General features: G+C 38.0%; 2 protein-coding genes across 2 annotated transcripts; both read left to right on the forward strand.

Annotated features, from left to right (window-relative positions):
* The first annotated feature begins 3122 nt into the window (after positions 1–3122).
* Positions 3123–17677, forward strand: LOC124263535 (scavenger receptor class F member 2-like). The gene is made up of 6 exons (XM_046698198.1): positions 3123–3211; positions 6131–6196; positions 6386–6664; positions 15036–15183; positions 15771–15802; positions 17598–17677. Exons 1-6 carry the CDS (start codon positions 3205–3207, stop codon positions 17675–17677), a joined length of 612 nt encoding a protein of 203 aa, XP_046554154.1. The 5' UTR covers positions 3123–3204.
* A 1165-nt stretch (positions 17678–18842) lies between these two features.
* Positions 18843–20757, forward strand: LOC124263539 (putative ankyrin repeat protein RF_0381). Its single transcript, XM_046698202.1, has one exon. The coding sequence runs from the start codon at positions 18877–18879 to the stop codon at positions 19897–19899; it is 1023 nt and encodes a 340-aa protein (XP_046554158.1). The 5' UTR covers positions 18843–18876; the 3' UTR covers positions 19900–20757.
* The last annotated feature ends 1141 nt before the right edge of the window (positions 20758–21898 follow it).

A 21898-nucleotide genomic window follows, 5' to 3' on the forward strand; every position in this document is an offset into this window, starting at 1 on the left:
AAACAGGAAATGGTGACTTTGAAGCAGGATATTGTGACACTGAAGCAGGGGATGTAACACTGAAGCAGGAAATGGTGACTTTGAAGCAGGAAATGGTGACTTTGAAGCAGGGGATGGTAACATTGAAGCAATATATTGTGACACTGAAACAAAAGACGGTGACATTGAAGCAGGATATTGTCACAAGCAGAGGATGGTGACATTGAAGCAGGATATTGTGACATTGAAGCAGGGATGGTGACATTGAAGCAGGATATTGTGACATTGAAGCAGGAGATGGTGACATTGAAGCACGCCGATCTTAGCAATATTGCAGCTAAACGACACCGACCTGTGAATATCAAGTCTGGACCACACAAGCCAGTGATTGTTAGTATAGTGAACACCCCCCTCGAACTGTATGTTTGTTGTTTTACGCCGCACTCAGCAATATAGCAGCTTAATGACGGCGACCTGTAAATATCAAGTCTGGGCCACACAAGCCAGTGATTGTTAGTATTTAGTACGCACAACATCCTATGTGAACTGTATGTTTGTTGTTTTACGCCGCACTCAGCAATATAGCAGCTTAATGACGCCAACCTGTAAATATCAAGTCTGGACCACACAAGCCAGTGATTGTTAGTATGTAGTACGTACAACATTCTATGTGAACTGTATGAATGTTGCTTTACGCCGCACTCAGCAATATAGCAGCTTAATGACGGCGATTTGTAAATATCAAGTCTGGACCACACAAGCCAGTGATTGTTAGTATTTAGTACGTACAACATCCTATTTGAACTGTATGATTGTTGTTTTACGCCGCGATTAGCAATATAGCAGCTTAATGACGGCGATTTGTAAATATCAAGTCTGGACCACACAAGCCAGTGATTGTTAGTATTTAGTACGTACAACATCCTATTTGAACTGTATGATTGTTGTTTTACGCCGCACTCAGCAATATAGCAGCTTAATGACGGCGATTTGTAAATATCAAGTCTGGACCACACAAGCCAGTGATTGTTAGTATGTAGTACGTACAACATCCTATGTAAACTGTATGTTTGTTGTTTTACGCCGCACTCAGCAATATACCAGCTTAATGACGCTAACCTGTAAATATCAAGTCTGGACCACACAAGCCAGTGATTGTTAGTATTTAGTACGTACAACATCCTATTTGAACTGTATGATTGTTGTTTTACGCCGCGATTAACAATATAGCAGCTTAATGACGGCGATTTGTAAATATCAAGTCTGGACCACACAAGCCAGTGATTGTTAATATGCGTAACGTTTCACGTCAGCTGCTTGCTGCTTAATGCTTCAGTTCTCTGTACAATAACGAGGCTCACATTACTTTGACTGTTGGAAGACGAAAACCTGAACAGGCTCAACTGTTGTCAAGCATTTAATGAGGGAAAGTTGTGATTGATGTGTTAATTCAATCCTGTTTATAAGAACATTACGAAGTAATAATTTGATGATTCTATGTCTTACGTTGTTATAAGTCGTTACAGGATATGGTATGTAATTAAATCACGACAACATTTGAACAAACTGGGGAAAAATACTCAACATGAAAACACAATTGCTGATTATAGAAAGGCAGTCGTCAGCTTATTATTCTCACTGAACAGGGAAATTCTATTTGAAACATTTTTTTTCAGATGTCTCTGAGACCAAAGGGTAGTTAAATCGAAAGTACATATGTTTCTGTTTTTGAAAATTTTGATATTTTACAAAATATCGTATCTTGTGTACTTAATTATATGAATTCCTTTTTACATGCATGACATGTGTAAAAAAGCTTTACTTTAGGAAGAGATGTGTCTTGTGTATCAAGTTCAGTGTGTAATGGAGGTAATTGCAATTGAATTATTTGAAATTTTAATAAAGGCTCGCCTCGCATGAAAGTGTTTTCGTGTTCATGTCCATGATAATTCAAAACGTATGGGGCTGTTACAAAATAAAACTGAAAATAGAAACATAGTCATTTCTTTAAACTTCAGCTTTTTCTATTTATTTAAAGTAAAATATGTTTTATACATCATGTCGGTCCTTGACAAACACCACGAAGATGGTTGCAGAGAGACTTACGCATCATTTCAACACCATTCGCTTCAAATTAAAGGGACAAATTTACGAAATTGTAAGAAACCTGTTCATATTTTATTCATGGTTCATTGACAATTGATGAGTGAGCACAAATACAGTAAACAATACATGCAATGGTCACATTTAGGTTTTATTCTTGACATGAACGAACATCGACTACACTTTTGATCATATTTTGTTGCAATAGCACGAGTACTGTGAGAGCTAAGAAAGGACAGGAATCCCTGGTATGACATCCAAAATACTGTGTGGAGTACATATTAGTACATGGTTTATTGTTTATGTCCCTGTTTTGTTTCTTAGCTTAACATTTCGGTCTATATTCTATGTTTATAATAGTATCAAATATGAACAGGTTTCGGTGAGGAAACTTCAGTAATTAAACTGTATTTCGGGTCTCAGGGGGTGTCTGTTTGAACAGTTTTGATTTTACATTACTGGATCCAGTAAATTGGATACCTACACTATGTGAAATAAACATGCTGATAATTTCGTCATTTACCTGTTGCCTTCGGGTAAACTGCGGCATCACATGTAATCCGTGTTCGATTCTGTTTTAGCCAAATCTACTGCTTTTTAGGGTTTAAATGATTTTTTTATTGTTGTATGAATTGTTCTCGTAACGATATGACCGAAATATTGCCAACAGAACATTGAGTGTTGAACCGCTCACCCACTCTTATTCTCAGTGACGACATTAGTGTCCTAGCAAGTGACCCATGATAAACGTAATCTGTAGATAATCAGGGAAATGTTGAGAAGGTACTGGGAACACAAAGAGTCACTAAAACTAAGAAAAGTACAACTCACGTACACTATAAATAGCCACAACTGTAAACATGCCGATGACAATAGAACGTTTTGACGTGAGGGAGTTTCTATCATCGTTTGGGCGAATTGGGGCGTTACATTTTGTATGACCAAAAATGATTGGTGTTCAAGTCACCAATGCCCTTTTGTGTGTGTGTATGTGTTCTTTTGATAAAACTGAATTACCTAACTCTTTCGTCCCTGCTCACATTGGGTGCAAAAAATAAATTCAACGGTACTGCTCACAACTGAACAAGTTTTAACCTGAACACAGATGTCGTGAGCACAAGTATGAGAGGTATTAGTGGTTACAATATTGCTAGTTGGAAATACACTGACTTTCTCCTGCTATCGTCACTGTGAGTATAATCGGGTTTTTAATCTCCCGTGATTTCTGCGTAATTCCCGTTCTGTCTTGGGGAAGAAACCTAACCTACTAATGTGTACATTGTGTTTAGTATGTTGCATATGGTTTATACAACATGGTCTTTATTCATAACACTATGCCTTGCATCTTAAATCACAAAACGTGTCCAGTTCGGAATCGCTGGGAGAGACTTATAAATAGTTAATGAAGTGTTTGTTGTGCTGGTACAGCATTGAACGATCCTGTCACGGTGTATTCTCGGCCATTTTGCTTTTCACGTCAAGTTGAATATGTTTCGTCGGATAATCGGAACGGGTTATTCATAGGTGTTTTATGGTTACATGTTGAACATATACGTAAATGTTATCGATAGCAATACTCTTTTATATCAATATATGCCCTGCAACTTGCATAAAATAGCCTTCAGAATCTGTATTGTGTTATGATGATTTCTGTTACATTCCAATCCTTTATGATATGTACAGTATATAAACAACGTTGTTGTGCCATCTCTTCAATCCCTGATTATTTTGGCCGTAACGCATTACATATTCTACTGTGACATAGAAGAATGATTGGTTTTGAGTGGTAAAATATACAATAAAAAAACTGACTGTTAATCAATAAAGGTCGTGGAGAAGTCGATTCTTTGCGCATTTACTTTTCATTATTTCTACAACTGCCACAACCATAATGGGAGATGGAATGTCGCGCTCTCTTTTAATGAATATTTTTACCTATTGCCTTAATTTAAAAACAAAACACTTGGCAAGTCCAAACATTACAAATTTGCAACAGCAGCGAACAAATTGAGACATATATCGTTGGACTCATTTTGGGAGGGTACCTGTCAATTTCTTTTGACAACCTCTGTTTTGAACCTTTACTTTGAACAATTCAGTACAATGTAATCTTAAACTTCAGCAATATTTGTTATAATTATATTTAGTTCTGACTGCTTTCGAGAGAACAGATCAGAACATCAATTACTTTCAGGCCACTTAAATGTACAATATTATTGAAAATACCTGCATAGTGGCAGGACATTTGGCTGTATCAATGTAATAACTAAAATCCATTGTGTAGAGGAGAGTATTTGCTTCTGGAGAACTTATAGCTTAGCAGTTAACTATATAATAGAATAGACAAAGCCTTTCCCACGAGTGGCTGTATCCTCGAGGGGGGTTAAAGTACTGTAAAATTATTGTCCTCCTGAGAGGGTACGTAAGTCCCCAAACATTCAAAGTAAATTTCAACTTTCCGTTTTTTAATCGTAGAATATTTGTAATTTTAATGTATGGCTAGATATGTCTTAATTGCTAACGGCTGAGGGGATGATATAAATCCAGCTAGGGCCCATGCAGGAAGCAAATGTACTGTAAGTCCCCATGGTCCCTAGTATGGTGATCTACCTTCAGATGTTAGCGATCTATAACCCATTTTTAGACTGTGTTGTCCCCTATGGTTAAAATGTTTAGATTCAATTACTAGTTTTACATATCTATATCTGTGATACTCTAGTTGCTTTACTGTCCTTCGATGACAGGTTTTATAATATATACATATTCCATTACAATGTAAAATGTTCTCGTCACGATATGGCTGAAATATTGCCGATGTGACGTTAAATATTAACTCACTCACTCACCCTTCCCACGCCCATAGAAAATCTCTGCTAAAGGCAGAGACGATTGTACATTTCCGACTACACAATGATGAGAATGTGTTTGTTTGACACTGCATCCAGCAGTATGACAGCAGTGAACATTGGAGTCTAAAGTAGTCACAGAACAAATACATGGTATTGATAACAAACACAGTTATTCTGACATACGTTACAGGTTCATTCTATTCTATAATCCCTTCCTATTATGTCACCACACGTGTGTCAACATGTAATCTTATGGTGTTCCTTCAAGCTCGCCATGAATCATTAGACAGGCGTTCTTTTTCGTAAAGAAAGAAGTTTACACAAAAACTCTAAGTGTACCTTCTGAATATTTCTAAAGTAATCAAAGCACCATAGCCCACAACCACGTAATACAACTGGGAGTATCACTGCATCAGAATGTTTAAGATATAATACACGGATGTGTTTTTTTTGAGTGGCATTTAGAAGTTGGCGTGACGAACAACGAGTAGAGTTCTATGGATATACAACGTCTTTAATATAAGCGACGTTTCGGTGTAGTTACTAACACCGTTATCAAGCAAATGATGTACAATACTAAAGGCAAGGTTATATATATACATAGTAAAGTTTGAACAGTCCAGGATTTCACCCGCATATCTGACCCTGTCACTCTGTCCTGTTGTTGGAGCAAGTGGACGGTTCCGTCTCTGCTGTACTTATGTCTTGATGCACCTGGGGAGTCTGGCGTAGAAGAACAAAGCTGTGATAGGGCCGTTACGTTAATGACATTATATACTGTCACAATGTCACTGCCGTAACATGCGGTCTTTACCTGTTTTTCACATGAGAGGGACATCCATAAGTAAATCTTTTGCCTATTACATATTCTTTAAACATTCTGAAGCATATGACTGACAAATTTCATTAAATTATCTTTTAAAGTAAACATATAAAACTGGCCATTATTAAACATATCATTGCCGTTATTGTGTCACTACCATAACAATTAATGCTAATGTCCATTCCACAATATTATCGATTTCCTTATTTAATTGAAATTGATTTATGTGTTTATGTCTGGAATTTGTAGTGTAATGTCATTTTGTCTTTCAACGAAATGAATCATGATAGAAAAGTTCCTCATTCAAACAGTAATGTTTACAATAACGAAGACAATCCTAACAAGTTCAAAGCAACTAGGTATTTATCTTTTACAGATCTTCAGAAGTCCGTGATGAAGAATTTAGAGATGTTGAGTTACACCCTGATGTTCCTAATATTTGGTGAGTATTTTGTGTACATATAGGGGTTATCACGCGAGCGTGCTCTACAGTGGTAAATATTCTGTATTCTGGATAATCGTTGTCCTTTACAATGACTGTATATATTAATGGAAAAACCGCATTATTAAGTAATAACCGCATTAAGATTGAGCCTAAAGTTTGTTCACTATCAGTAATTCTCTGTTTCAGCCATTCAAGGAAAGGGTGAGGAGTGTCCCTTGGGTACATATGGTGAAACCTGTGATAGAAACTGTAGCCCTCACTGTGCCCCTTCTCCTTCTGACAAGAATGTCCACTGTGACAAACTGACTGGAATGTGTTCAGAAGGATGCAATAGAGGCTGGCATGGGGATCAGTGTAATTTCCGGTGTAGCAGGAACTGCTTCAACTATGTCTGTGAAGTACAACGTGGAACTTGCGTGGGATGTAAAACTAACTATTCAGGAGATTATTGTGAAATGTACGAAGGTACGTGGACTGAATAATATGTGTTTTTGTATGTTTGTTTAATGATAACATGCATACTGAATAACAGAGGTAGTTCGCAAGAAACCTTTCTTTAACCAAATGATGGTATTATGTGTATCTATTTGTTGAAACAAAAGATGGGACTATGTTGCTCATGTTCTTTTGAGGGTATGTTTTATTCCCCGTTGTTGAATGGCTATCAAATGAGCTAAATGAAAGTGTGAAATACATTCCACAAGACACAAAATAATACGATTCTGTGATGATACTGTCACTAAAAATATAATTATAAGGGACCGTTCATAATTTATGGCTAGGTGGGATGATGATGATTTTTATGGAGAAGCATGTACAATGTCTTTTTATTTTGGAATATTGCAGGTATTTACAGCAAGTTAAGTGATGATGATTTTGTTAGTTATATTAACAAATTTGACATTATTGGTTTATGTGAAACATGGACTTATGGTATTGACTTTGGAGATACATCCCCAGGCTATGAAATATACTATAAAAATGCAGAGAATATATCATCAAGTGAGAGACTTTCAGGTGGAATATTTGTCATGGTGAGAAAAAGCTAAAAGAATACATCTTATCTTCAAACATAACAGAAAATGCAATATTTCTTCTCTTCGACAAAAGACTTTTTAATCTTAATCTAGATTTACTGTATACCTGTACATATATCAACAAACCAGGTCTTTATTGCCAAAATGGTATAAGTCTTTTCCAGGACAGTTTATTAGATATTTTATCAAGTATGTCAGAGGTACATATTTTGTGCGGAGGAAATTTTAATGCTCGTACAGGTACAGAGCCCGATTTCATCGATGATGAAATCATCAAACATACAGAAGGGCAAGACCAATATGGGATTTCGTGTTAGATTATTTTAGCATAAAAAGACTTTAATCTGACAAACTTGTCAATGCGTATGGCAAAGGGCTTGTTAGACCTATGCTCAGTTCTCAACATTCATATAATGAATGGACGGTGGCGATCCGACTCAGAAATAGGCGACCCTACGTGTATTTGTCATAACGGAACAAGTGTAGTAGATTATATATTACGTTCATCATCAATTTTTGATAGTGTCCTTGACTTTGCAATCCCTTCCCGCACACAATACGACCATCTTCCTCTTACTATGAAGTTACATGCGCTTCACACTCACCATACATCAACTCAGAAACAGTCGTATAGATCTGTTTGGCATAATGATAAACTTGAGCTCTTTAGACAAAACATGTTCTCAGAAAGTATTCAAGAGTTACTAAGCCAGTCAGCACATTTCGTATTTATAAACATTGATAGGAGCATAGATCTTATTGTACAAGTACTTTGCACAGCAGCCTCAGGTATGAAAAAACGAACTGGTAAGAGAGGAAACAGAGCTCAAACTTGGCATGATGCAGGGTGTGATAAACTGAAAAATGAAAGATGCAAATATTCAAATAGGTTTCGTAAGTCTAAGGATGTTCGAGCTCTAGAGGATTACTATTGCATTAGAAATATGTATAATGCAGTTTGTAAACAAACGAAGTGACTATTTGAAACTGAAACAACAACAATTAGAACATAGTGTTAACAATTCTAAACAGTTTTGGTCTTCGCTTAAAAAAAAAATGAATGGGAAAGCAAGACAAACAAATGACACTGAGATCAATGAATGGTATTCTTATTTCAAAGAATTGTTTTCTACGTCTGAAATCAATGAAGTCATGAATAACTATACAGCCAGTCAGGGCGATAAAAATAATTGTCAAAAATGTGATATAAATAACTCAATGACAAATGACATACTTGACGCTCCAATAACTCGAGAAGAAATCATAAATAGTTTTAGACAATTGAAGCTGAACAAATTACCAGGAATAGATGATACTATCTCCGAAGTTTTCTTACACTCATCAGAATATTCTACGCCCATATCTTGAATTATTGTTTAATGTCTTTTTTGAAAATGGGTTTTTTCCACATTCATGGTCGATTGGTATCATTGGTACCTATTCATAAGAATGGTGAAAAAAATCAAACTGAAAACTATAGAGGGATTACTCTTCTAAGTGTCTTTAGTAAAATATTCACTGCCATCATAAATAAACGTCTAGTATTCTGGGCAGAATCCTTTGATAAGATCAGCGAATCCCAAGCTGGCTTTAGAAAAAGGATATACTACTACTGACAACATATTTGTTTTACATTAACTTATACAGAAATACTTATATAAGAAAGGTACCAAATTCTATGTTGTCTTTGTAGATTTTGCAAAGGCCTTCTACTCTGTTAAAAGAGAAAAGTTATGGAATCTTCTAGATAATCATTCCTTAAGCAGTAAAATGAGTAAACTTTTAAGAAGTATTTATGATAACGTAAAGATGTGTGTGAGAAATATCTGAAACCTTTGAGAGCCAAATAGGAGTAAGACAAGGTTGTATTACGGTTGTATCGCGGATTACAAGCAGAAATAAATGAATTAGAAACATATCATGAATGGAAACTAACCGTAAATAGAGATCAAACTAAAATAATTGTGGTCAAGAATGGAGGTAAACTTGCTGCAAAAGAGACATGGTATTATCAAGGAGAAATGATAGAAACAACTACGTCTGACACATAGTATTAGTATTACTTAGGAGTTTACTTTACAAACCACCTATCGTGGTCCTTACATGTCAGAAATGCATCGATGCAAGCAAAGAAAATACTAATTGGTATTATTAGATATATTGATATTCTAGGTGACTTGTCACACAAATCATTTTTAGAATCTTTGATGCTAAGATTAGTCCTATACTTCTACATGGTTTTGAGGTTTGGGGACTACAAACATTTGATACACTAGCAAAAGTACATCCATATGCAATAAAAAGATTCCTTGGTTTGAAGATTACTACTTCAAACATAACGGTTTATAGTTAATGTGGTAGGTTTCCATTATTTGTTGAATCAAACATGAAAGTAGTAAAATATTGGCCAAAAATCTTAAATATGCCATCTTACAGATTACCCCAAAAATGTTACAATATGATGATTTTGTACGACAGAAGTGGAACACGTAATTGGGTCACAGATGTAAAAAAATTACTATTTTCTACTGGTTTCGGTAATATATGGCTAGGGCAGTGGATAGACTCGCATCCAAATTTTCTTATATCCATTAAACAAAGGTTACAAGATATCTCCAGAATTGGCTTGACCTATTATCTGTATCAAATAAATGTTTATATTACAAAATGTTTAAGCAATCTATAAAGAGTGAAACTTATCTATCATATTTGAATGTAAGGAAATATAGAATCACGCTTACAAAATTTCGTTGCTCCTCCTATGATTAGAATAGAAACAAACGATAGAATATGTAAAATGTGTGACTTGAATCTAATTGAAGATGAATATCATTTTCTTTGTGTTTCTCCAGCCTACCACAATTTAAGAAATAAGTATATTAAGAAATATTACTTTGAACATCACAATATATATAAATTTATATCTCTGAATGAATGACCCTCCCCCTCCCTTCCCCTTAGCACATGTGTACAAAATTGGTGGCCCTCCTGCCTCCCAAGAACAAAATGGGTGACCTCTCTTTCTCTCTCTCTCTCTCTCTCTCTCTCTCTCTCTCTCTCTCTCTCTCTCTCTCTCTCTCTCTCTCTCTCTCTCTCTCTCTCTCTCTCTCTCTCTCTCTCTCTCTCTCTCTCTCTCTCTCTCTCTCTCTCTCTCTCTCTCTCTCTCTCACACAATACAAATGATTTATAATACAAGTGATACGTGTCAGCCACTAATTTACCTGCCGTACCTAGGTCTTATCCTTATCTATACTCCTTTTATCAGGCAACGTCAATGACCTTAATGCCGATGGTAATCCACTGTGTTGTTAATACAGCCAATCAGCCATGAACAGGAGACCCGAGATACCGGATGCCGGATTAGAGAGCTTTGAATAATGTACAAACAGTCAATGGAGCGGTGTTTGTTTTGCCGAAATACGGAATAGACGGATTAGAGGGCGTGTAAATGATCATAATTTAACTGACGCTTCTGCCGGGACCAAATCAAATTCTAGTGCCGATATTGAGATCATGCCGGATTGGAGGGCTGCCGGTTTAGAGGACTTCCATTGTATGTGTGAACGCCATCGCAAATAGAAGTTAATTCTAAATTGGACGTGTGAAGTTGTGTGTGTCTGGGTGTGGTGGGGGGGTTTGGGCGTTTCCTTAATAATCGCAATGATTACTTGCCCATAGTTATCAGTGTATTTGACATTAACAGTGTATTTAACATTAACATTTGACATTTATGCTCGAGAAGACCGACTTATATGCCAGTAGATGGTATGAAGTGACACTTGTGTGGGGATGAACCGGAGCAAGGAAAATATTCAGAGGAGTATCTCAAATAGAACCGACAAAACCTTTTCCACATCCATAAGAAATCTATGCTAAAAGCAGGGTTGATTGTACAATTGTGACCATATACTTTGGTGGTGTGTGGTCCTGTGCATAGAGCATAAATCACTTGAAGTTAAGCAACGTTGGGCGGGGAGGATCCACGGATTGATGACCATGTCTGGCAGCTTCTAGGATTTCATTCCTGCCCCACAACGAAGCACATGCGATACATGCGGTCTAACCTAAGGCAATGGAGTTTATTCAAAATTGTCTCTCTGTTTATCCAGCAGAAAATGGGTATCCAGTGGGAAAGGTAATGTGACTATTAATCTTCTAGCGTCTCACAGACAGCTTGGGTTATAATTATCCGGGGTAATAATAATCAGATTGTGCGCTATGAACATCCATATTTGTGCGCTTTGAGCAGGATGTGAGGACTGGAAAGGTATGTTATAAATATTCCTATTATTATATAATGAGTATATATTTGTTTCAGCAGCATCACAAATGTACGAAGTTGTTTGTAAACAAATCGGACCAGACAATCCAGTTATTGTCACTATGCAATACGATGACAGAGCCTGTGTTTATGAATCACTATGAAATAGTGATGATACCAAATTTTCAGTGATCACATCCTGTCCCACCGATGGCACCCGTGATAATAGGAGCGACAAAACCCTTTCCATATTCATAAGAAATATCTGCTAAGAGCAGAGTCGATTGTACAATAGTGACTTTATCATGAGCAGATATTTGTGTCAGCAATATTAAAGCTGTAGGATATTGTTTGTAAACAATTCGGGTCTGAACCTGACAATCCAGTGTTTGTCACCATGAATCACAGGTCTCCGCGAAAGGGTGAGCGTATCCTGTCCCTCTGGTGGCACCCGTCACAAACATATGCGAAGTCCAGTCAAATGTTCACCTGAAATAATTCGAGAACGTAAAAAAAGTCAACACGGGGAATTGCATCGGAAATCATTTTTGTCACTGATGCATCAAGTTTGGAAATTTCCTCCACATGTCCACCAAAAAACTTCTTGAAAGCTTTACTGGGGCCTTGAATGTTGTAACCTTGATCAAACAACTCCTGAGTGTTATAACACTCTTTGGAGTCCTGATAAAATGAGTCAGTTAGTGAGTTTAGTTTTACGCCGCACTCAGCAATATCCCAGCTATATAGCGGCGGTCTGAAAAATATCGAGTCTGGACCAGAAATCCAGTGATCACTGATAAAAAGAGCTCGCTCCATTGTGCCTAAAATGTTGTGAAATGTAAATCATTCCTATTGTCATACAGCCTTGTGGAGATTTTTTGTCACTTGGAATCTTTGTGCATAGATCTAAATATGAGACGGTCTCACTTGCCCCCTTAATTTCAAGTTCAGATGGGTAAGTCAGGTGAAGGGAATTGGCTATTTGATGGTTATTGAACGACATTAGATCGTCGATGTACCGGAAGCTCAGGTTAAACTTTTTCGCCAAATTACCTTGTTTTGATTTTGCCAACTCAAGCAGCAATTGGGAACAAGTCGGATCTGCCTTGAGACTTCAAAACTACCTATCACCTCTTGAGGTACTGTGATAGAGTTTAGTTTGTAACTCAAGCTGTTTCAGTTCAATTTCTTTTTTCAACTTTCAACTCCTTCATATGAAATCCTCTCACTAATTTCAATCAAGACCAAAGCATCATCATAAAAAATTTCCTCCTTAACCATGCATGTGATCAAACTGTCTTGAGATCGGACTTAAGAGATCTAGTTTGTAATATTTAGACTATTCGACCAGATTGCCAAGTTGAAACTGAGAAGTTGTCCGGGAGTCCAGCCGTAAAAGAACTAGGTGTGAAACAAGTTAACAACAAATAAATGTGATGTAGCGAACAATTCTATGATTGACCATGATCACTATTCAATACAAATCAAGGTATCACTATATGGCAGTACATATTTGTGTGGCAGTACAAGTCAGGGAGAGTCAGTATAATACATCAGCAGTGATCATAGCAAAAAATAACATGATGAAAATATTCACCTCTCAGCCATACCAACTTGAAACTAGGGCCAGGCAACGTCTTCTGGTGACTTGAGATGTAATGTGAGATGAATGGCAAAGATGTTGTAATAGTCTAAACTAAGACAGATGATTCTGGAATAAGCTTTCTAGATCTCACTGTCTAAATTTAGGAAGTCTAAATAGAGGACACTATTGTCTCTCATCGACTATACAAGTACAGTGTAGAAGTGAGACATGAGCAACCTATAACATTTACCTCTCTTAACTTGAAACTAGGGACAGGCAATATCTTCTGGAGACTTGACATGTAATGTGAGATAAAAGGCAAAGATGATATGCTATAATATTCTAAACTAAGACGGATGATTCTGGAATAAACTTTCCAGATCTCCATGTCTAAATTTAGTAAGTGAGTGGGTGAGTATTTAACGTCACATCGGAAATGTTTCAGCCATATTGTGACGAGAACAAATTTGACGTTTAGAAGGAATATGTATATGTTATGAAACCTGTCGTCAAAGGACAGTAAAACAACTTGTCTATCACAGTTTGAATTTAAATGTAGCATGTGAAGTTATAACTAAAAGCACAATTTGGACAATACATAATATAAAAATAGGCTATAGATCGCCAACAACTGAAGGTAGATCACCATACTAGGGACCATCGGGACTTACAGTATATTTGCTACCTGCATGGACCGTAGTTGGATACACCATCCCTTCAGCCACAGGCAATAGAGTCTCGCGTTGACTATACAAGTACAGTGCAGAAGTGAAATATGCACAACGTATAACACTGCTCCCGGCAGGAAGTCAGTACATAAGGTCTTAGGCTACAGGCGTTTTGACCTTGTGTCTGGCCATACTGTTCGTGGACCTTCAGAACACTTGAAGGAACAGTGACCTCATGATAGGTCTGAAATGAGTTCGTTGCATTATTTCAGACAGACTTTCGAAAGCCCTTCGCCATGGATAATGTGAAAGAATCGAAGTACAAGATGGAAGTACACCATTACAAAAAGTATAAAAAGAGAAATTTCAGTCCTGGTAACTAACCATTACATACTAGGTACCATAAACCAAATGTTATTGATAGGAACGACGGTGGTATAGATGTAGGTGACGCTGTGCTTGTGAAACAACATTCTTACCGCATGAATCTAGTTCGGAGCCCCGCGGGAGGCATTTTAATACGTCCTGCCGTAGTCTGATGTTTGTCATCGATGTTGTACAAAATCAAACGGATCAATGCCAAGAATCAATAACTGCATCAGCAAATTTGGTCAGCATATCATCAGTGACATTACAATGATGATACTGTCACTAATTCTGTGGAGTGATACACACACTTGACAAGATAGCCAGGCTTACTGTCAGTGTAACGAAGTGTGAATATAGCATTTATGTTGGTTTGTAAATTTCCTTAATTTCAGAATGCACATGTTTAATTCTATCACATTTGTTTTGTTGTTTGTGTGGGTTTGTTTTTTGTTGTTGTTGTCTTGTTGTTGTAGTTGTTGTTTTGTTGTTTTTAGGGGTTCACAGATCATTTTCCTACTGATTACATATTGACGAATTGTTTCGACACATAACGCAGTAAACAGACCAAAGCTTCTTTTTAGCATCCATAACAACTACCTCCGGGACAATAACACATTTCTACAGAACTAGCGCGGTCCCATTCTGTGGGACATTTTATGAACAAAGTATACCAACTCGGTATAACAATATCGTATGGCTTGACATCGTAAGATCATATTGACATTTCGTTGAAGCCCTTAACAAACACACAGAGAATTTCAACGACGATCTCTAGATTACAATGTACTAAGTGTGGTCAAGGTCCAAGGTTCAAAATGCAATAATTTCGCATGTTTACAGAAAACAAGCACTCAACAAAAGTATGTTTTCATTATGAAGAATGTGGCTTTATTAGAATTAGTGTTTTGGTTTTCAGGAAGTTGTCAAAAGAAATGTGAAGACCTGACAGCACCACAGAATGCCTCAGCACCTGTTTCTATGATACTTGTTCCCGTGTTCGTCGTCGTCGCCGTCATACTCGTCATCATCATCATTATTCTAATTGTGCACACATGTCGAAGAGGGTATGAATACATTTCACTCAAACCTGTCTTATACCAGAAGTTGCCTTTCAATGATTAGATAATTAGTTTTGGCTAACTATGGTTTTACGTGAGTGTACATTGTGTGTGTTTTGTTAACTTGATAATGGCAAGCACCCAAGATTATGTTTATCTACCCTGAATAGCTGGATTCCAAAGGGATTGGGTTACTTGTTACAACTGTAATCTTTCGGTACCTGCACAATACATGCACAATACATATATAGAAGATTACCCTGAACTGTTCCCTTCCCATGATGAACAGTACATTGTGATCAAGTGTTCGATACGAGAAATATCAAGCTCTGGTTTAAGATGAATTTTGTTTATCTTTGAAGATCCAGGTTAGAACCCATGCATGCCATAACAGGGTCAGGGTCAGGGTCAGTGACTTAGTTGATGCCTGTCATCGTAACCCAAGTGTGTAGATCGATGCTCATGATGTCAATCACTGGATTATATTCCAGTTGCGATTACTAATAGAACATTGATTAATGCGACCATATAAATGAGCAAATAAAAAAATACTTTTGGTTTCCTGTGAATTACTGATTGCTGTTCTGTTGCAGGCGTGGGTGGATAATAAAAGGAAGGCGAATGGGTAAGATATAAATAAACAGATTTATGACATCACATTTGTGACCCCATCACTTATAAGTAAAGTTACACCTTTTACCGTTTTTCAGGAATCAAATGACACCGCTATGTACATTTAGAATGTATGATGTTCCCGTGTAGTACATATCTCAAAATGTAAAAGAAGCTGATCATCTTCTTTCTGTTGAGCGCTTTAACAACTCACCTGTCCTGAAAGGCTATAAATGCGTATGTGTAACAAATCAAGAACCCATCCCGCCCTTACTTGTAACAAAGTAAGGAACGACAAAGAGGTAGGATGGATAAATTCTTGTTTATTCGTCACATCCGCAGCGGCTAGGCAGTCTGGCGGTTGGGGCAGTCCTGGCCTGTTTGCTGAGATCAGCTGGTGTTGTTGCTGTCTCTGCTGCTGTCTCGTTCTCTCTGCTGCTGCTGTCTTGTTACCCCTTGGTTAATATTAATGGTTCAGTCATCTGCTGCTGCTGTCCAGATCTCTGCTAATTCCTCTGTTTGGCCGCCTTCCCTTATATACCCCCTTGCAGGTCACACATAGTCCAAACATTAATGTGCCATCGTCGTCATGGTGTTTTATTTCACAGCATATTGATTTGTTGACACATTCAGGGGCTGACCATGGATTGACCTGGGACTGACCGAGGGAGGCGGCCATGAACTATGGCATCACAAATGTCCATGGATGATGGATTTATTTATTTTTATTTATTTATTTATTTATTTATTTAAATGGGGGCGTTGTTGTTTTGTTTTTAAGGCATCAAAACTACGAGCTCAATATGATGGTTAGGTGGGCATTTTCCACACTCAAATTCGATTATCTCTTAATGTTTATATTTGGTGTTGTGCTATTCATCATTTGTTGTACTTTTAGATACACTTTGCACACTCCATACAGTGAAGGAGGTATAGTGAATCAGTTATTTTCAAATATGGTAAACAGTCACACAAAGCACACATTTACACACATATATTTCTGATGTCCTTGTTATCTATAAAGCAACTAGTCTCTCGTACAGACCCTGAAGCAAATATATCCAAGAAAGCCCACGCAAGTCTAGATTTCCACAGCTTCAGGAAAGTCTCAGGGCTCCTGTTCATTATATATATATTATTTTTTACTATGCACTTTTTTTTCAGTAAAATAGGTTCATTTCAGAGACTAGTTGTTAGTCTATAAAGCAACAAGCATCTACCCAGATCCCACAACCGGAGCATATCCAGATTCAACTGTCACTAACTTATATCATCTTGAAAACTACGTGCCCGTGTGACGCAACGCACCTCGTCATATAGCGTTATTACGGCCGTCCGAAAACGTATGATGTCCGAAAATACATAATCCGACGATATATGATCAGTTGATGATTGTGTATGAGTCCATGATCGTGTATATGAGAGTGAGAGAGAGAGTAAATTTTACTAGTTGTGGATTTCACAGAATGGGGTTGTATATTAAGTCCGAATCTTAGTTCAGCTATACTCCGTGACTGTATCTAGGATAACTTGTTGTAGGACAGAAAGCGTTTTCAAGTAAGAGAAGCGTGAAATTGGTATACATGATTAAAGACATAATGTGTCTGGTGTTTTAGAGTGTGTCATATGTCAGTTCCACCTACAATGTAATGAACAACGGTGTGACAACTGTAACTGCCAGTCTACGCGTGCAGGTCGTGCTAGGATCGCATCACAGAGGCAGTAGCTTGTACCATTGCCAACGTTGTTTAAATATCATTGTGAAGTAGATTATCCTAGTTCCTCAGACGTTTGTTTTCTATTTTCAGGCTCGGATGATGCACGCGGTCAGCATCAGAATCTCCTTGCTGATGGCGGTAAGAACACCGGACGGAAATCATTATCTTAAACCAGTATTGATTTTAGACAGAATAGCAATTTTTACACGCTAAGCTTCCATAATCTAATACAGCTGAGCTGTGTATTCGGACCGAATGGGTTTTCCACATCAGAGAAGTACCCTGTTTTCATGTTTGTCACCATATTCAGATAGCAGGAATTGTTTGCTCCATTTCTATGAAGGTCTGGGGTTGATTTACAGCGCCCCCAAAATGTGTTTTATCGGGATCAAGTCTGAGAAACGGGAAGGGCAGTTCATGACACCAACACCGGCGTTGCATCAGAAGAGAATGAGTGAGTGTGTGAAGTTTTACGCCGCACTCAGCAATATATTCCAGTTATATGGCGGCGGTCTGTAAATAATCGAGTCTGGACCAGACAATCCAGTGACCAACAGCATGAGCATCGATCTGCGCAAATGGGAACCGATGACACGTGTCATCCAAGTCAGCGAGCCTGACCACCCGATCCCGTTAGTCGCCTCATAAGACAAGCATGGGTTACTGAAGGCCATTATTGTAACCCGGACCTTCACGGGTCTACATCAGAAGTTGTGTGTCACAACTGCAGTGTGGGGTGTAGCCTTGCCATGTTGAAATGTCAGCCCAGGACCGTGCAGCTGCATGAATGGCACACAATACGTCTAATGAGAACTGCACTTTAACAAGTGTCAAGTTATTAATTTGGTCGAGTAAATATCTAAAATATTGGGGCATTCATTACGTTTGTTCTCTCATTCGCTGAGGTACTTGGTGCAACGGCCATTGTTTCACAATAAAGCTATACTCTCATGATCATATATGTAGCGAGGTTGCACTGTGTGATACGTGTGTCCACCTGTAGTCCTTTGTGTTTCAAGAGTGTATTTTGATTGTTTGGTTTCTTTGCAGGCATTTGTATACCGGCATTATAGTATGATAGGTGTACCATTCAGTGAATAATTACTACCCCATATATGCACATTGTGAGTTTCGAATGCTGCCGGCAGGACAAGATTATATTACTCTGAACAGGTGTTGTTATAACTGATCCATTCACATATTAAGCACGGCTATTTGCCCTTTTAAGTTCAGTCCTGTGGTGTTCAGGTGTCCTGTGACCCTGAGGAACTAGGTGCCAATGTTATTGACATTGTTTAACAATTTCTACTTAACTGTAAGTTACAACTAGCATGATATACCTGCTGAAACAACGTAGCAAATTTGTAAGATGTGTCATACGTATGACCAGCAGTGTGACCTTTGTGTTACAGTGCCTCAGGACACTGACCTCAATGTCGCCTGCAAACAAGGGGACCTACAGCGAGTCAGAGACATCCTGGACCAGAGTCTGGAAGACAAGGACAAACAGGGGAAAGACGGCATGACACCGGTGTTGTGGGCAGCAAGACGGGGACACAGGGAAATCCTTGACCTGCTTGTGAAGTACGGAGCTGACCTGAAACTTGTGGATATTGTCAGTAACAACATCCTTCACTGGGCGTGTCGTGGAGGGAATGTTTCAATGGTGAAACACATCATCTCAATGAACGCGGTGAACATCAACACTAGAGGGCGGGATGGGAGAACCCCATTGATGTACGTTGCTCGTAACGGGGAAAATAAAATATTTCAGTTACTTGTTAGTAAAGGGGGTCTTCCGTCAGATGTAGACAATGATGGAAACGACATCCTTGAACTCGCCTGTTGGGGTGGAAGTGTGAAGATGGTGGAGTACATCCTCAAACATAAAGCATTAGACATCAATGGTAGAGGACAGTCCGGGAGGACTCCAGCGTACAAAGGACATGGAGAGGTACTTGACTTACTTGAGAGAAGCGGAGCTGATCTAAATGCAGCTGATGATGCTGGTGACAACGTTCTCCATTCAGCCTGTCTGGGAGGACATGTGGATATTGTGAGCCGTGTCCTCAAGCTGAACAAGGTGGACATAAACAGTCGCGGTAAGAGCAGTAGGACACCACTGATGATGGCAGCAAGGAATGGGGATAAAGAAATATTTGACTTACTTATTAATAAAGGAGTTGATACAAGACCAGAAGATGATGACAGTAACAACATCCTTCATCTTGCTTCTGAGGGAGGGAATCTTGATATAGTGAAGTATGTCCTCTCTCTGAAGATTGTGGACATCAACGCCAGGAACAAACATCAGGAAACACCAACCATGATGGCGACAAGGGGTAGTGAGGTGTGCGACCTGCTTGTATTCTATGGTGGTCTCAGTGAGTAAGTGAAGGGTAGATGGAGTGAGTTATAACTGAACGTCACATGGACAATATCCCATGCATATTGGAACAAAAACGCTACATGATAATAATAAGTATATTAAGCTTATATAGAACGTCTGTCGTCGAAGGAAAAGAGTAAGGTTACCACATATTATATTTAAAACTAGTTTGAGACCCATATATGTTAGATTTGGGACTGCGCTTTCTCAGTAAAGTACAGATTGGAACCCCCTCCCTCATAGTAAGGAACCTAATCGCACACACAGTGGGTGATCTAACCCAGTCAGCCACTGTGGAGCCATTGTGGATTTTGCCCACTCTCTGAAAAAGGCATTGGGTATTCATTGTCCAAGATAATTTTAAATGAATATATTAATATTCCATAAACACATCAAATAAATGGGACTATAGTTCACCAGCAACCAAAAATAGCCCAACATAATGGAACATACGTACTATATTTCTGCTTTCTGCGCGGTTCCCAGTCAGATTTACACCATCCCTCTAGCCGCTGGTGATTGTACACAATTTCAGACATATGAGTTCCAATATCTATTACACAATGTCAAAATTCATCAAGTTCATTAATCCAACGAATAAATGAGAACTACCTTGGTTCATATGATCCTATATGGATGAAACCCTGAACTAGTTATCCCTTGTGATAGATAAATCAATACAGTGAAGCAGGACGTACATCAGCGTAAGACATTCGTTCATCACGTGGGATACGGAACGGAGGATCTTCATCTTTCAATAAATATTCATCAGTATATGGTAAATGACTAATACGAGATCGTTGTTGTTTAAAAGCCTTAAGACGGGATGTCTGAAAAAAAATGAATAATATTCCATCTGTTCAACTTAATTGATATATATCAGGGCTGGTAAAATATCAAGTGTGATTCGGAAGTGAAAATGGAAGAATTACTAGTAATCTAGTTCATAAGGTGCTGGATCCTATGATAGTCTCTTTAGCAACACCGGTACCCTCCTTGGATCCATCCGTGAATATTGATTTGTAAGTATTATGTATATTTGATGATTATGTTTGATGATGAATATGTTTGAGAGAAACATACAGACATCAAAGAGATGGGGTGTAGTAATGTAGTAATTAACACTTGTATTGTAAAACAGTATGTTCACAAACCAATACAATGATATCACAGTGGCACTACAAAATAGAAAGTCAGTACAAATTCAAAGGTAATGTGATACCAGAGCAGTGGTTATAGCAGTAAAGACAGTGATGGTGATATTCACCTTAATCAATCTTAATCAACCTGCAAAATAAGCCTAACTGGGTATGATGAACATGATGGTCGTCGGGTAACTTAACATTCTACAACATGATAAGGTTTATATTCGTCAGGGTAACTTAAGATGTCATAGAATAAGATGCTAGAACATTCTACAACCTCCTCTCTCTCTCTCTCGTTTGGTTTGCTGCCATTTGACATATTTTTGGTTTTGGCCGGCATTTGTTTTCGTGCTTTGCCTTCTCAGGGCTTAAATTTACATAAAAATGTTTCCATTTACACCCACAGTTTATCAGTGTTCGAGTAAGATCAATGTTTCAGTAACTAGTAATAGATATTGCCACCACCTGAAAAGAGGTATGCAGAAGACTTCATTATAGTCCTCACCATTGTCAGAGTCAAAATATTTTCTTTTTCGTCAAATTCTGTAATTTCGGCACATAATAGTTTTTCCTAGTTTGGCTATATCATATTTCTTGGATAGTTGTGTGTCATCTTTCTAAAGATGGGGAACACCAGATTTTACCTGTTATTCTTTGCACCTTACTTTAAACCTTAGATCTTTCTCCAGGATTAGCGTTATTTGTTCTTAAATGTATTTAGGATGTGGACAGTTGGCTTGTAACGGAATTATTTCTTTGCTTTTGTCCCAGCTTTGATGGTGTTAATGTGAGTTGTTAGTGCACATAGAGGCAACGAAACCCTTTCAACATTCATAAAATATATCTGCCAAAAGCAG

This window comes from Haliotis rubra, unplaced genomic scaffold (genome assembly GCF_003918875.1).
Source record: "Haliotis rubra isolate DU_JTF1 unplaced genomic scaffold, ASM391887v1 Scf889, whole genome shotgun sequence".
NCBI classification, from domain to species: domain Eukaryota; kingdom Metazoa; phylum Mollusca; class Gastropoda; order Lepetellida; family Haliotidae; genus Haliotis; species Haliotis rubra.

Excerpts from the sequence above, each read along its gene's own strand:
- LOC124263539 (XM_046698202.1), top strand. The coding sequence starts at position 18,877 with ATGTGTCATACGTATGACCAGCAGTGTGACCTTTGTGTTACAGTGCCT.
- LOC124263535 (XM_046698198.1), top strand. Across the intron at positions 6,665-15,035 it reads TTATTGTGAAATGTACGAAG|GAAGTTGTCAAAAGAAATGT; the intron begins GTACGTGGACTG and ends TTTGGTTTTCAG. Across the intron at positions 15,184-15,770 it reads GTGCACACATGTCGAAGAGG|GCGTGGGTGGATAATAAAAG; the intron begins GTATGAATACAT and ends GTTCTGTTGCAG.